This window comes from Macaca nemestrina, chromosome 6 (assembly GCF_043159975.1).
Source record: "Macaca nemestrina isolate mMacNem1 chromosome 6, mMacNem.hap1, whole genome shotgun sequence".
Classification (NCBI taxonomy): domain Eukaryota; kingdom Metazoa; phylum Chordata; class Mammalia; order Primates; family Cercopithecidae; genus Macaca; species Macaca nemestrina.
The window spans coordinates 46440012-46455417 of record NC_092130.1 but is presented as its reverse complement, the minus strand read 5'-3'; the positions used below and the strand labels follow the sequence as shown (position 1 = coordinate 46455417).

Below are 15406 nucleotides of genomic sequence, written 5' to 3'. Positions count from 1 at the left end.
CAGGAAGTGTTAGTCAGACAGTACCCCAGGTCCAACCTGATGATATCAGATGTGAGTCTATAAGCAGTTCAGTGTCTGTACTGCCTGTTCCTCAAGACCCAGCATGCCCTAGGAAGAGCAGGTGAATAGTGTTACCTGCAGACCTATTATTACCATGTCTTTTACCAGAAGTACCCACTGGAGAACAAGATCACATCGAACAAATAAAACATGGGCCATTTTTATCTGATTGTTTCTATCATTCAGTTACAAGATTGACATCTCCCACAGGAAGCTGCATTCTCAGCAGAGACCACAGGAGGAACCAGATCCACTCAGAGCCCCAAGGACTACACAGCACTGTTCACTTCTAGCTTTATTCACATTGAGATTAATGCTTCATCCTCAGCACCTAGACCATTTCCTCCTAAATGGAACCAGTGCTCCTTGGAGAAATGGCTGACTATAGATCTTAGGCAGGAGATGTACACAGTGACCTAAAACATCTATCAAAGCTATTGAAGACTACTGGGGTGGAGGCAAAAGGACTTACAAGCTAACCTGAAGAGGCTCCCAAGGGATTCAACAATGGAGCAATGTGAGCCTCAATAAGGAAAATATCAGCAAAAGGCTGAAACATATTAAACAATATGTTTATTCTAGGCATTATAATGACACTCAGGGCCGGGCGTGGTGGCTCATGCCTGTAATTCCAGCACTTTGGGAGGCTGAGGCGGGTGGATCATGAGGTCAGGAGTTGGAGACCAGCCTGGCCAACATGGTGAAACACTGTCTCTACTAAAAATACAAAACTTAGCTGAGCGTGGTAGCAGGCATGTGTAATCCCAGCTACTCAGGAGCCTTAGGCAGGAGAATCGTTTCAACCCAGGAGGCAGAGGTTGCGGTGAGCCAAGATTGCGCCACCGTACTCCAGCCTGGGTAATAGAGTAAGACTCCACCTCAAAAAAATAAATAAATAAATAAATAATTATAATAACACTCAAATCACATAGCTGTCATCTTTAGAGACTAGAGAACCAACCTGTTATTTTAAAAACAGCAAGAGGCTGGGTGCGGTGGCTTACACCTATAATCCCAACACTTTAGGAGGCCGAGGCGGGTGGATCACCTGAGGTCAGGAGTTCAAAGCCAGCCTGGCCAACATGGCAAAACCCCATCTCTACTAAAAATACAAAAATTAGCTGGGCGTGGTGGCGCGCACCTGTAATCTCACCTACTCAGGAAGCTGAGGCAGGAGAATCACTTGAACCTGGGAGGTGGAGGTTGCAGTGAGCCAAGATCGCGCCACTGTACTCCAGCCTGGGTAGCAAGAATAAAATTCAGTCTCCAAAAAAAAAAAAAAATCATGAAACAATCATGTAAATTTGAAGAGACTAGAGATTTGACAATATTAAAAAACGATCCGGCCGGGCGCGGTGGCTCAAGCCTGTAATCCCAGCACTTTGGGAGGCCAAGACGGGTGGATCACGAGGTCAGGAGATCGAGACCATTCTGGCTAACACGGTGAAACCCCATCTCTACTAAAAAATACAAAAAAAACTAGCCAGGCGAGGTGGCGGGCACCTGTAGTCCCAGCTACTTGGGAGGCTGAGACAGGAGAATGGCATAAACCCGGGAGGCGGAGCTTGCAGTGAGCTGAGATCCGGCCACTGCACTCCAGTCTGGGCGACAGAGCAAGACTCCGTCTCAAAAAAAAAAAAAAAAAACGATCCGCCAGGCGCAGTGGCTCATGCCTGTAATCCCAGCACTTTGGGAGGCCAAGGCAGGTGGATCACCTGAGGTCGGGAGTTCGAGACCAGCCTGACCAACACGGAGAAACCCCATCTCTACTAAAAATACAAAATTAGCTGGGTGTGGTGGCGCATGCCTGTAATCCCAGCTACTCGGGAGGCTGAGGCAGGAGAATCACTTGAACCCGGGAGGCAGAGGTTGCGGTGAGCTGAGATCGCGCCATTGCACTCCAGCCTGGGCAACAAGAGTGAAACTCCATCTTAAAAAAAAAAAAAAAAGAGGCCGGGCGTGGTAGCTCAAGCCTGTAATCCTAGCACTTTGGGAGGCCGAGACGGGCGGATCACGAGGTCAGGAGATCGAGACCATCCTGGCTAACACAGTGAAACCCCGTCTCTACTAAAAATACAAAAACTTAGCCGGGCGAGGTGGCAGGCGCCTGTAGTCCCAGCTACTCGGGAGGCTGAGGCAGGAGAATGGCGTGAACCCGGGAGGCGGAGCTTGCAGTGAGCTGAGATCCGGCCGCTGCACTCCAGCCTGGGTGACAGAGCGAGACTCTGTCTCAAAAAAAAAAAAAAGAAAAAAAGAAATATCAACTTTTTTCAATATAATAATAATACCATGGTTATGCTCCTTTAAAATGGAATCTTGCCATTTAAAGATACATAATAAAATGCTTACAGATGAAATTATGTGCTGTTATTTATTTAAAATAATATGGGCATGGAGGAGTGCTATATTTATGGCTATATAAATAAAACATGATTGGCCACAGGGTTGGTAACTATCAAAGCTGTGTGATAGGAATAGAATGAGGATTAAACATTTTTTTTGTATGTTTTTGTATGTTTCAGATTTCTCATTTAAAAAATAAATAAATAAAGGTTAAACATTCCAAATTCTCAATGAGACAAGAATTTTAGAGGTCGCAGGTGAAAATAAGGCCAGCACCCCCCTCCCAAGTGATGTAGGAAAATAGCCTGTTCCATGGCAAGAGTGACACCATCTTGAAGCAAAGCCACCACTGATACAGTTTGTATGTTGTACCCTCTAAATCTCATGTTGAAATGCAGTCCCCACTGTCGGACCTGCTGGGTGGTGATTAGATCATGGGGGTGGATCCCCCATGGATTGGTGCTGTCCTTGCAATAATGAGTTACCATGAGATCTGGTTGTTTGACTGTGGCACCTCCCCACGACTCTCTCTCTCTCGCTCCTGCTCTTGCCATGTGATGTGTCTGCTCCTGCTTCATCAATCGCCATGACTAAAAGCTTCCTGAGGCCTTCCCAGAAGCCGAGCAGATGCCTGTGCTATGCTTGTACAGCCTGCAGAACCATGAGCCAATTGAACCTCTTTTCTTCATAAATTACCTGTCCTCAGGTATTTTTTTCTTTTTTTGAGATATAGTCTCACTCTGTTGTCCAGGCGGGAGTGCAGTGGTGTGATCATGGTTCACTACAGCCCCTACCTCCTGAGCTCAGGTGATCCTCCCACCTCAGCCTCCCAGGCAACTGGAACTGACTATAGGTGTGCACCACCACGCCCAGCTAGCGTGTGTGTGCCTGTGTGTGTAGACGGGGTTTCACCATGTTGCCTAGGCTGGACTCCAACTCCTGTGCTCAAGCAATCTGCCTGCCTCAGCCTCCGAAAATGCTGGGATTACAGGCGTGAGCCACCTCGCCTGACCAGGTATTTCTTTAGAGCAATGCAAGAACAGCCTAATACAGCCATGACAACCAAGAAATACATCACAGACAATCCCATAAAAGAAACAATGCCAGCCAGGCACAGTGGCTCACACCTGTAACCCTAACACTTTTAGAGGCCAAGGCAGGTGGATCACTTGAGGTCAGGAGTTCAAGACCAGCCTGGAAAACATGGCAAAACTCCATCTCTACTAAAATATAAAAAGTAGCTGGGTGTGGTGGCACGCACCTGTAGTCCCAGACACTCAGGAGGCTGAGGAAGGAGAATCGCTGGAACCCGGGAGGCAGAGGTTGCAGTGAGTCAAGATCATGCTTCTGCATTCCAGCCTGGGTGACAGAGTGAGACTCTGTCTCAAAAAAATAAATAAATAAAAATAAAAAAAGTAAAGATGCTTATCTAACTTCCCTGTGGTCACAAGTTTTGCAAGTTTTTTACAAGACGGTCTAAGACATGCACACGTCTTTACTCTAAAAGCTTGCTATATAAAGAATACTTTCTGGAGGATAAGTGCAAGGATCCACTGTCTCTTGGCTGCTTGAGACATTGCTTCTATTTGCAAGTCTCTATTAAATGTTTCTTTCCGAGAAACTGGATTTGTCAGTCTCTTTCTTTGGCTGCTCAGCTCCCTCAGCAGTTGGGTGGTAGGTGTGCACAGACCTGCTCACCAACAGAACAAGTGACAATGAAACATGCCTTGGAACCTCAACTTTGTTTAAGTTACTTCTATACATTTTGGCAAGGTTTGAAGGAAAGGAGTGACAACTAAATTATCTCTCAATAAGAAAAATCCAAAACTGGTCAGGCGCAGTGGCTCACACTTGTAATCCCAGCAATCCAAGGGGGGCAGATCACTTGAGGTCAGGAGTTGGAGACCAGCCTAGCCAACATGGGAAAACCCTGTCTCTACTAAAAATACAAAAATTAGCAGGACATGGTGGCATGTGCCTGTAATCCCAGCTATTCAGGAGGCTGAGGCACGAGAATTGCTTGAACCCAGGAGGTGGAAGTTGCAGTGAGCTGAAATTACGTCACTGTACTCCAGTCTGGGCGACAGAGTGAGACTGTCTCAACAAAAAAGAAAAAGAAACCTATCTTCATCTGCCTGCTCTCTGGGGAAAGAAGCCTGGGTTTCGAACAAGTATGTGATTGGCACCAGGCTGGTTGAGATGACTGATGATTAGACAGCTGTTGAGAGGCTGACATTTAGAAAGGCAAAAAGACCAAGAAATATAAAATCACGCATCTTCTAACCATCTTCTTTTTTAATTTTTTAATAAAAAGCTGCTGACGGTCACAAACTATGATGCCTATGGCAGGGCCTCTGACCAGTGGTGTGCACCACCTGCACCAGTTTACATGGCACCCCCACCCACTGTCTCACTGGATTCTGGCCAGGGCCCACGATCCCCAAGAGAAAGGGCAGTGCTGGGGAGTGCTCAGGCTTCTCTCCAGGTCCCTTTCTAACACTGCACACTTGTCTGTGGAGTCTTCCTTTTTCAGATATTATTGGGATTTATTTTTAAGCTATTTCAACAGTAGTGCTAATTTGACAAGCACCCGAGAGAGGCCTGACTGATTTGTAGTTAACAAGCAAGCTTTATTTGTGGTAGATACTCAGTGTGGGTGCTGGTCCTTATTGAGGTCTGCAGCCTCATCCAGATGTGGTCTACACTCAGCTCCTCCTGGGAGTCAGGTGTTTTCCCAGGCTGTACCCTCAGTCACTTTGGAAAGCCAGCTTTCATTTCTAATCTCCATCATGCATCACCAGAACTTTCCTCAAATACCCAGTAGCAATATGTACACCTAGCACCCAGAATTTTAGTTTAGTTTTTTTTTTTTTTTTTTTTTTTGAGACGAAGTCTTGCTCTGTCGCCCACATTGGAGTGCAGTGGTATGATCTCAGCTCACTGCAACATCCACCTCCTGGGTTCAAGCAATTCTCCTGCCTCAGCCTCCTGAGTAGCTGGGATTACAGGTGTGCGCCACCACAGCCAGCTAATTTTTGTATTTTTAGTAAAGACAGGGTTTCACCACGTTGGCCAGGCTGGTCTCAAACGCCTGTCCTCGTGATCCGCCTGCCTCGGCACGCCAAAGTGCTGGGATTGCAGGCATGAGCCACCACACCAGGCCCACAATCTTAGTTTCTAAACATCATTCTCCAACATAAAGAACCAAGGTTCCTTGGAGAAATGGCAGACAGCAGGACTGGGGAAAAACAAGTACTAGATGAGCATCGTATATTTTCTGAAACCAGAAATAAAGACATGCTCTGAAAAATGACAGAGGTTTGTCAAAAAGCACACAAGATGTATTCTCCCAAAGGCCATATCTGGGACAACTTGAGCAACAAAATAAATGACACTGTGGATTATAGCCCATAGATTAAATGTCCATGCATCTATACTAATATAAATAAATGATTGAATAAATACATGGGAAAGAAGGAATAGCTCTTCCTTACAATAGAATACCAAGTAACAAGTAAAGGAAGGATGGCAATAGGAAATCACCATTTGAGGTCGGGTGTGGTGGCTCACACCTGTAATCCCAACATTTTGGGAAGCCAAGGTAGGCAGATCACTTGAGCTCAGGAATTCGAGAGCAGACTGAGCAACATGGTGAAACACTGTCTCTACCAAAAATATAAAAATCAGCCAGGGGTGGTGGCAGGCACCTGTAGTCCCAGCTACTGGGGAGGCTGAGGAGGGAGGATCCCTTGAGCCGGGGAGGCAGAGGTTGCAATGAGCCGAGATCACACCACTGCACTCCAGCCTGGGTGACAGAGTGACACCCCACCTCAAAAAAACAAAAAAGAAAAGAAAATCACCATTTGTAGCCAGGCGTGGTGGCTCACACCTGTAATCCCAGCAATTTGGGAGGCTGAGAAAGGTGGAACGCTTGAGCTCAGGAGTTCCAGAACAGCCTGGCCAACATGGTGAAACCTCATCTCTACCAAAAATACAAAAATTAGCTGGGCTTGGTGGCACGCGCCTGTGGTCTCAGCTTCTTGGGAGGCTGAAAAGGAGGACTGCTAGAGCCCAGGAGGCAGAGGTTGCAGCGAGCTGGGATCATACCATTGCACTCCAGTCACCATTTGTCAAGCCTAACTGTTGCAGGCAAGAATCATCAATGGATGTTACTATTTGTCAGCAAAGGTATGATGAGAAATAGAATATCTGCATATCTCAAAGTGTCTACCCACAAGATACTTACTAATTACAAAGAGAAAAATAGTACCTTTACAGTGAAGAGAGTTGGCAGACACCACTTCAAAACTGATCACCAAAAATGAGGCATATTGATAATATTCTTTCTAACATCACTTGCTGAGAAGAATACAACACAATAACTTCTATGGGTGCCAAAAATGTAAAACCTAAATTTAATCATAAGGAAGCATCAGACAAATCCAAACTGACGGACATCTTAACAAAATAATTGGCCACTCTTTTTCAAAAGTGTCAGGGTCAGAAAATATTCCAGATTAGGGAAGACTTAACAATTAGATGCAATTGGCCGGGTGCGGTGGCTCATGCATGTAATCCCAGCACTTTGGGAGGCTGAGGTGGGCGGATCACAAGGTCAGGAGTTCGAGACCATCCTGGCCAACATGGTAAAACCCCGTCTCTACTAAAAATACAAAAATTAGCCTGGCTTGGTGGCACATGCATGTAATCCCAGCTACTTGGAAGGCCGAGGCCTCCCAAGTAGAGAATCACTTGAACCAGGGAGTCGGAGGTTACAGTGAGCCGAGATCATGCCACAGCACTCCAGCTTGGCAACAGAGAGAGACCCCGCCCCCCCCCCCAAAAAAAAAACAATTAGATGCAATTTAGGATCCTGAACTGGATCACAGATCAGAAAAAAGACGCCATTGTGACAACAGATTAAGTGTATGATATCAACATTAACTTGCTGATTCTGATCATTATAGTTATATAAGCCAATAACATTAGGGGAAGCTGGGGGAAGAACACAGGAGAACTCTGCATACTATTTTTACCACATTTTTCTAAGTATAAAATTACTTTGAAATAAAAAGTAAATTTTTTTAAAAAAGGGTGGGTGCAGTGGCTCACACCTGTAATCCCAGCGCTTTGGGAGGCTGAGGCAAGCAGATCACCTGAAGTCAGGAGTTCAAGACCTGCCTGACCAACATGGAGAAACCCCGTCTCTACTAAAAATACAAAATTAGCTGGGTGTGGTGGCGCATTCCTGTAATCCCAGCTACTCGGGAGGCTGACGCAGGAGAAACACGTGAACCCACCCAGCACTTTGGAAGGTCAAGGCAGGCAGATCACGAGGTCAGAAGTTCGAGACCAGCCTAGCCAATATGGTGAAACCCCCGTCTCCACTAAAAATACAAAAATTTGCCAGGTATGGTGGCCCATGTCTGTAGTCCCAACTACTTGGGAGGCTGAGGCAGAAAAATCACTTGAACCCAGGAGGAGGAGGGTGCAGTGAGCCAAGATCACACCACTGCACTCCAGCCTGGGCAACAGAGCAAGACTCCGTCCCCCCTACACCCAAAAAAAAAAAAAAGCAAAAAACCTTTCCTTTGTGTTTTTATACTGCAGGGCCTGAAGACCTCTGCAAAGCTCCCTAAGGTAATGAGAAGGAAATTGCCTACAAATTCCAAAGTATGCTATCCCAGCAGGCAAAGTCCCAGGCAGCAAATTCAAGCATGTGGGCACATCCTCCAGCCCCTCATCCTATCCCAGGATCTTTCTGTATAACCTCTCCCTGATATCATGGCAGAGTTCCTGGGGGGAAAGTACACAGCACTGCAAGAAGGCAGTGGTCTTGCAGAAGAAACTACAGCAGAGAGGAGGAATGAGAGTAAATCAGCCCCTTAACAATGGTCTCTTCAGATCATCTATAGCCAGGCTATAAGAAGACATCTCCAGAGGGTAGGAACCCTGTGTGCCCAGTCACTTGTGTGGACCGCACACCCAGCACAGGTCTGGACTTGGTAGATCCTCCCTCTAATAAATATTTGTGGGAAAGGAACAAAGGAAGAAAGAAAAAAAATACATGAAATGGCAAAACTGAAAAATTGATATTGCCATTTAACTACACCACTTAAAGATGTTAAGTTTTATATGTATATCTTACCACAAGTTTTTTTTTTTTGGAGACAGAGTCTCTCTCTGTAGCCCAGGCTGGAGTACAGTGGTGCGATCTCAGCTCACAGCAACCTCTCTCTCCTGGGTTCAAGCAATTCTCGTGCCTCAACATCCCAAGTAGCTGGGACTACAGGCACGCACCACCATGCCTGGCTAATTTTTGTATTTTTATTAGAGATGGGGTTTTGCCATGTTGCCCAGGCTGGTCTCAAACTCCTGACCGCAAGCAATCCACCCACCTCAGCCTCCCAAAGTGTTAGGATTACAGACATGAGCCACTGCATCCAACCCTTTTTTTTTTTTTTTTTTTTTTTGAGATGGAGTTTCACTCTTCTTGCCCAGGCTGCAATGCAATGGCGCCATCTAGGCTCACGGCAACCTCTGCCTCCCAGGTTCAAGCAATTCTCCTGCCTCAGCCTCCCAAGTAGCTGGGCTTACAGGCATGCGCCCACCATGCCCAGCTAATTTTTATGTTTAGTAGAGACAGGGTTTCTCCACTTTGGTCAGGCTGGTTTCAAACTTCCGACCTCAGGTGATTTGCCTGCCTCAGCCTTCCAAAGTGTTGAAATTACAGGCGTGAGCCACCACACCCAGGCCACAATTTTTAAAAACTGAAATTCAGTACATGCCCTTGATCCCATCATCAGTATACAAAACAGTCTTCCCCAGGTTTAGAAGACCCACCAATATGAGTGGAAAAAAACAAGGGTATATTCTAAAAGGGAGTAATTCCTTCTAGGCACTTTGAAAAGCACCCAGGAATTGAGGCAGACCGCCATACAATCTTGCCAACTGATGGGTTAAGAACTAACAAGCCGGCCGGGCGCGGTGGCTCAAGCCTGTAATCCCAGCACTTTGGGAGGCCGAGGCGGGCGGATCACAAGGTCAGGAGATCGAGACCATCCTGGCTAACACGGTGAAACCCCGTCTCTACTAAAAACACAAAAAACTAGCCGGGCGAGGTGGCGGGCGCCTGTAGTCCCAGCTACTCGGGAGGCTGAGGCAGGAGAATGGCGTAAACCCAGGAGGCGGAGCTTGCAGTGAGCTGAGATCGCGCCACTGCATTCCAGCCTGGGGGACAGAGCAAGACTCCGTCTCAAAAAAAAAAAAAAAGAACTAACAAGCCTAATACATCTGTGGCCAGAAGGCCTGGAGAAAGTGCAGCCTCAGGAGCCACCTTGCAGTTACATCCACAGGGTCTCAGTGTCCCTAAGCAGGAAGATGGGATAAGGACTTCCACACCTCAAGAAATGAGGCTGGCAACAGTGACCAGTTAGGCCCTGCTTCCAAATGTCACCCACTCCCATTTGGCCATGGCCACTTATATCACCAGCAGCCTAACTCACATGAAATGGCTATTACTGAACCAGAAATCCTGCAGCCTCCATGGCTGAAGCCAGGAGAGCACTAACAAAATGCAGAATCTTATTAAGAAACACTGCTAAACACTGCTCTGAATCCTCTATTAGAAAGTGAGCTCCTTGTGGGTAACAATCATGGCCTGGGCATCCTTAGATCTCCAGATGAGCACAGGGCCAAGCACAGGCGGCACTTAGAAAACATTTGTTGGGTAAACACCAATCCTGAATTAGGAAGCGCTCATTATAGCACAGTCTGTTAATGCATAGATGTGGGTACGACCCCAGGACCAAATTAAAACCAGAGGACTTAAATCGCCAGGTCTTGGAGGCCATATTTTAGGTGTTATCAGCCCCCAAAACATTTTGTCACAAAGGGCTTCCACCACCTGCAACATAAGAGGACATCCTTGTGGAGAAAACAGATGAGAATCTTACCCAGTGTTAGGTGAGAAGGATGAATCGAAGGTCAGCTTCAGTCCACGTGCAAGCTGAACAGAAAAGAAATTTGCCAGTAGGTTTAGTCACAAGGCAGGCCGGCAGATGTGAATTAGCAAATCCGTGTCTTTTCACAGCAGCCATTACCTGATCTTCCACAGTAATCTCGGTGCCTAGTGTATTGTCGGTGTTCCATTTCTCTGTAAACGTCAGGCCGTACTCAGTCCATCTGTACTTGGTTTCCAGACTGCCCGTCACTTTGGTGGTCTCAGTGTTGGCTGAGCCTGAGCTTGTAAATTCCTTCAAAGGAGAGAGAGAGTCACAACCTGTACCACAGCATTCACCTGGCTTCACTCCACTCCTAAACACTACACTTGCCTTTCTGCAAGAGGCAAGACCCTGAATGTGGCGGGGCCAAGGCTAACTCTACAATTCAAATAGATATTTAAAGTACAGATGGGAGTAAAGGAGCCTGCTATGTAAAGAAATCTTATGGGGAATTCGTTGTCAGCAGACAGCTTCCTTCCTCCCTGTAACTCTTCAGTCTGGACAGGAAAGCATCTCCCCTCCATCCTGGCTCCAGCCCGGTACAGAAAAAAAGCACTGAGCTAAAGCTGACACAGCAGTAACTCAAACCCAAAACTTCTTCCTTCCAACAATTACTGCACACACAATTTAAAAGGGACTACTAAGATTACTTTAAAAACACTTATGTGGTTGAACACAGGTGAACGTGAAAATAAGAAGCACAAAGAAAACTGAAACTGAGACCTGCCCCATTCTGCTCTGAGTATTACCCGCTGCTGAATTGGGGGCCTATTGGCATGGTTCCCCTGGACCACCCATCATGTAGAAAATGGACTGAATGTGAAAACCACAAACTGCCAGAATTTTTTTTAAAAAGTACCTTCTTTTGGTTTTGCCGGCCATGTCATGACAGTTATTTGTTGATCTACAACAAATTCCCATGTTCCATACAATGGTCACTATTTGGGTAATGGGTACACTAGAAACCCAAACCTCACCGTTACACAATACATCCATGTAACAAACCTGTACGTGTATAGCCTGAATCTAAAATCTTTTTTCAAAATAAAAATAAGCCAGGTGTGGTGGCTCATGCCTATAATTCCAGCACTTTGGGAGGCCAAGGCAGGCAGATCATCTGAAGTCGGGAGTTCAAGACCAGACTGACCAACATGGAGAAACCCCGTCTCTACTACTGAAAATACAAAATTAGCCGGGCATGGTGGCATGCACCTATAATCCCAGCTACTCGGCAGGCTGAGGCAGGAGAATCGCTTGAACCCTGGAGGTGGAGGTTGCGGTGGGCTGAGATCATGTCATTGCACTCCAGCCTGGGTGACAACAGCGAAACTCCATCTCAAAAATAAATAAAATAAAATAAAATAAAAATAAATAAATACTCATGTTCCACGTGGGTTGGACAACTTACCAATCCATTCTCAGATTTTGTTTTCAAATCAAGCTTTATTAAGCCAAATCCTAAAGAAAGAAGAAGACAACTGTTAATAGGTTAAATAACTATCTAGAGAACAGCACCTCTGCCTCCCTCACGGTTGCTTCGAAATGCTTTTTTAGAAGAAGTACACTACTGCCACACGGGCTGAGGGCACCCAGTCTCTGCTGCTGCTCGTGGGGGGAGTTCAGCTGCCATGGAACAGCAGCAGACAGAATGCGCACAGGCCCACCTGGGTCCCACCTGCACTCCCAGCAGGGTTTGAGAAGAAGATGCCTGACAGCTGGCAGAGACACAGTCATCAGGCCTCGTGGGCATGTGCCTAAGCACAGGCTAAATATAGAAGCCGCGCTCCACTGCAGCAGCTTCCACAGGGTTGCTCCACACTTGGAAGAGAAAACAGGAATACCCACTTGACAGCATCAATGCAGGAGCCCGTCCAACTGGGGGCACAACCAAAACTGCTTCATTTGCCACACAAATGAAAGCTGCTTTTTTCCTTCACGTGAAAGTTCAGAACAGCTGACCTACCCAGGTCTCCTAAACAGTTATCGGTAAAGTCTCAAACATGCCAACTCAGTCTGGGGGCTGAAAGGCACCCGCTCTCTGCAACACTCACCATAGCCCTTGGTGAAGACATCCCTGGCAGATTTGCCAAGATCAGCATACGTGGGTGGCACAGCCATCTTCTGCTATGATAAAAGAATCACCAGAATAAATGCATTGGTTATTAGGGAAATTAGCTTTCCATCAATAACAATTATTAGATGTAATTAGCAACCAATAAAAATCACCTAGCACTAAAACTTCCAGGTAGCTTATCCTCCCACATGGGCCAAGAAGCCCTTGCTGTCTTGTACTTCATTTTGTGGCCAGAGCTTGAGACACTCAGTGAGTCTTTGTTGACAGAGGATCAACAATTTAGACCTCTCCTCCTCAGCATCCCCAGGACTGAGCCCAGGCCCAGAACAGAGTAGGAGTCAGGAAATATTTGCTTAATGAATAAACTGTCAAAGACACATTCCCATGAGCCAATGACTTTACTGAATTTTAGGACTGTTGCCAATAAAACATATCCTCTTACAAAATGCCAGCTACTAGGACATTAAATGCGCCGAATAGAAATAAGAGCTTTTCATGGGAACATCATTTTCCATGTGGCTCTGATTTCATTCATTCAACAAATATTTATAGAGTACCTACTACATGCCAGGATGGGCCCAACTTTTCACAAAACTTTTGGACTTTATGGGAACCCACTTTGTATTTCTCATAGAAAATACAGTAAAACCTAACCAATTTGGCAGCTGTTCACGTGGAAAAAACCCAAATACATCCTACAAATAAATTAATTTAAACAAACATTTTTTTAAGCTCCAGTGTAACTTTATTTTCAAAAATAACCATCAAAGGACTACTTGGGATTGCTGCATATCACTAAGTCAATCAACAAACATTTATTAAGCACCTCAGTGCTCAAGGAAGGAGAGTAACTCAAATAGTCTTTGCCCTGAGGAGCACACTGCAGTCCTGGAAGGCTTTGCTTTGGCATGCTGTATATGCTATGTACACAGGATTAATATCCTCATCTGGGACTGTACACTGTGTGCTCTGCCCAGGAGCAGAGGGGGTCAAGCATGAGAAAGCCTCATCTCCTGCACCTTCTCCATTCCCAGAATCATTAGTCTCAACCAGAAGGACCATTCGTTTTAAAATACAGTATACCTAAATTATCAAAATGCATCTGCATATACACCATCTGAAGTTACATGTATATATACTCACACAAGTAAACACATGTATGACTTGCTCCTGGTGAGTGGGAGGGAGCCCACTAAAAAGTGGTTCAAGTGATCCTAAGGGAACAATATAACAAATGGAAGTTGCATTCTTGGCCAAAGCTTTAACTTCAAAGGCATTGCAGGAGGCCACAGACTCACTGAGTATGTTGCAAAAGAAACAGTATAAACTTCTACAATTTTAAATTGTGAAGTTGTGGTCCAGGTCCTACTTTACTTTTTCCAGATGCTTTGTTAATTTTATCCCAGCTCACTTTTGTGTCAGAGCAGAGACAGAAGAGCAGCAAGCTGTTTACTCTGTCCTATTTTTGTCGCTGCTATGTTATTTCTTGCACATGATCAGGCTGGAACCATGGACAGGTCAGCCCACATTAGGATCAGGATAGAGCGATGAGGAGGAAGAACCATTTTACACTGCCCGCCACTGGCTCTTTCAAGTCTGGGGGCTCCCCTCTCCCCACCTGTTCCTCCCTCCCAAACTAACCCTGTAGGTACATCCCCCTGGGATAGACCAGGAAACCATCCACCAGATCCTCAAGAAATATCCTTTGCCTGACCCCTTCCTAGGAGAACAACTCTGGATTGAAAGCTGAGGCAATGTAACCCCAGGCAGACACAGAACATAACAGCAAATGGCCCAGAACATTCTCCACCTGACAGGGTTAACAAACCATCAGTGAACCAAGCACCCCCCTTCAGTGCTATCTCTCCCAGCTGGGCTACAAACTCAGCTCGGGGTGGGGCTAGGGAGACAGGAGGAGAAGCAGTCCCGTGGTAATATCTGTGGGTCAGCTAAGACCTCCCTGGACCTTAGGAGCCAGAACCTTCCTCACGACTCTCCCCGACCCCACAGAAGAGATGCCTCCCAGACACAGTAGCCTTCACATCTGGACTGGTCCCCGCTCAGGATAAAGGCAGAACACTCATCCACTTAATGTTCCCCAAATGCCCTCTCTCATCACTAATCCCCAAAACCCAACAAGCACAGCCACCTGTCAAAAAGCACCCCACCCACAGCAAACATCAGCCTAAAGTACCAGGCCACTAAGGAGATTACCACCCAAGGACAAGGGACTCAGACAGCAGAGCTCAGAAGAGCAGACCGGACCCCTCCTGGGGCCTCTGGGAGCTCCAACACCGCCAAGCTCTTTTGGGGCTGTGGGGTCCCACAACAACCACGTAGTTGGTACCAGCAGCACACAAGTGAACTTGCTGGTTCACTAAAACATATCCTTATCCAACACCTCACTGTAAACATGCTGGATGCTGGCTTTCTCTTCTGTGTGTCATGCTCTCTTCCCCATCTCCTTGAACACAGACAATGAAGCATAATCTCCCCCATTCTGGACCCCTAGGTAAGCATTCTCCCCAGCACAGCACCTGGCAGGGAAGACGCACAGAAACCGCTGGCTAAATGGAGTCAAGTCTACTCCTGAGCCTGAAGTGACACCACCGAGGACAGCAAAAGGATGATTTGCCCCTTCACTAAAGGCCCCCAACTGCCAGGTAGTGGTAGCTTCCCCTCCTGCTTTTTGTGCACTTCAGCCCATCCCCCGCTGCACTGATCTGACGGAACTAAGGAAGGCCCCAGACAGTTCGGCCGCTCCCTAAGAAGTTCAGCTTTCTTACAGCTACAAACAGCACCCCCAAAATGCCCATTTTTACACAGCTCTTGAACCCATTTCAGAGATAATCTGCATTCGTTTTCTAAGGCGAGGACTGGAGGAAAGAAAAGTCGGCAACCTGCTTTCACTTAACACCCTGCCAGG

General features: G+C 46.4%; 1 protein-coding gene across 6 annotated transcripts in view; it reads right to left on the bottom strand.

The window, feature by feature from the left end:
* The window catches only part of LOC105467147 (voltage dependent anion channel 1), a 97735-nt gene that overhangs the window by 10242 nt on the left and 72087 nt on the right, over positions 1–15406 (bottom strand). For 3 of the 6 annotated variants that reach the window (XM_071098466.1, XM_011716590.3, XM_011716588.2), the window contains exons 2-5: positions 12458–12527; positions 11815–11864; positions 10506–10658; positions 10359–10411 (exon numbers count right to left, since the gene is read on the bottom strand). In XM_071098466.1, coding sequence (XP_070954567.1) covers positions 10359–10411; positions 10506–10658; positions 11815–11864; positions 12458–12524 — 323 coding nt within the window. In that variant the 5' untranslated portion in view covers positions 12525–12527. Of the gene's footprint in view, positions 1–10358; positions 10412–10505; positions 10659–11814; positions 11865–12457; positions 12531–13623; positions 13640–15406 lie in introns of those variants that run through there. The other 3 variants (XM_011716589.2, XM_011716587.2, XM_071098465.1) reach the window with 2 other exon arrangements.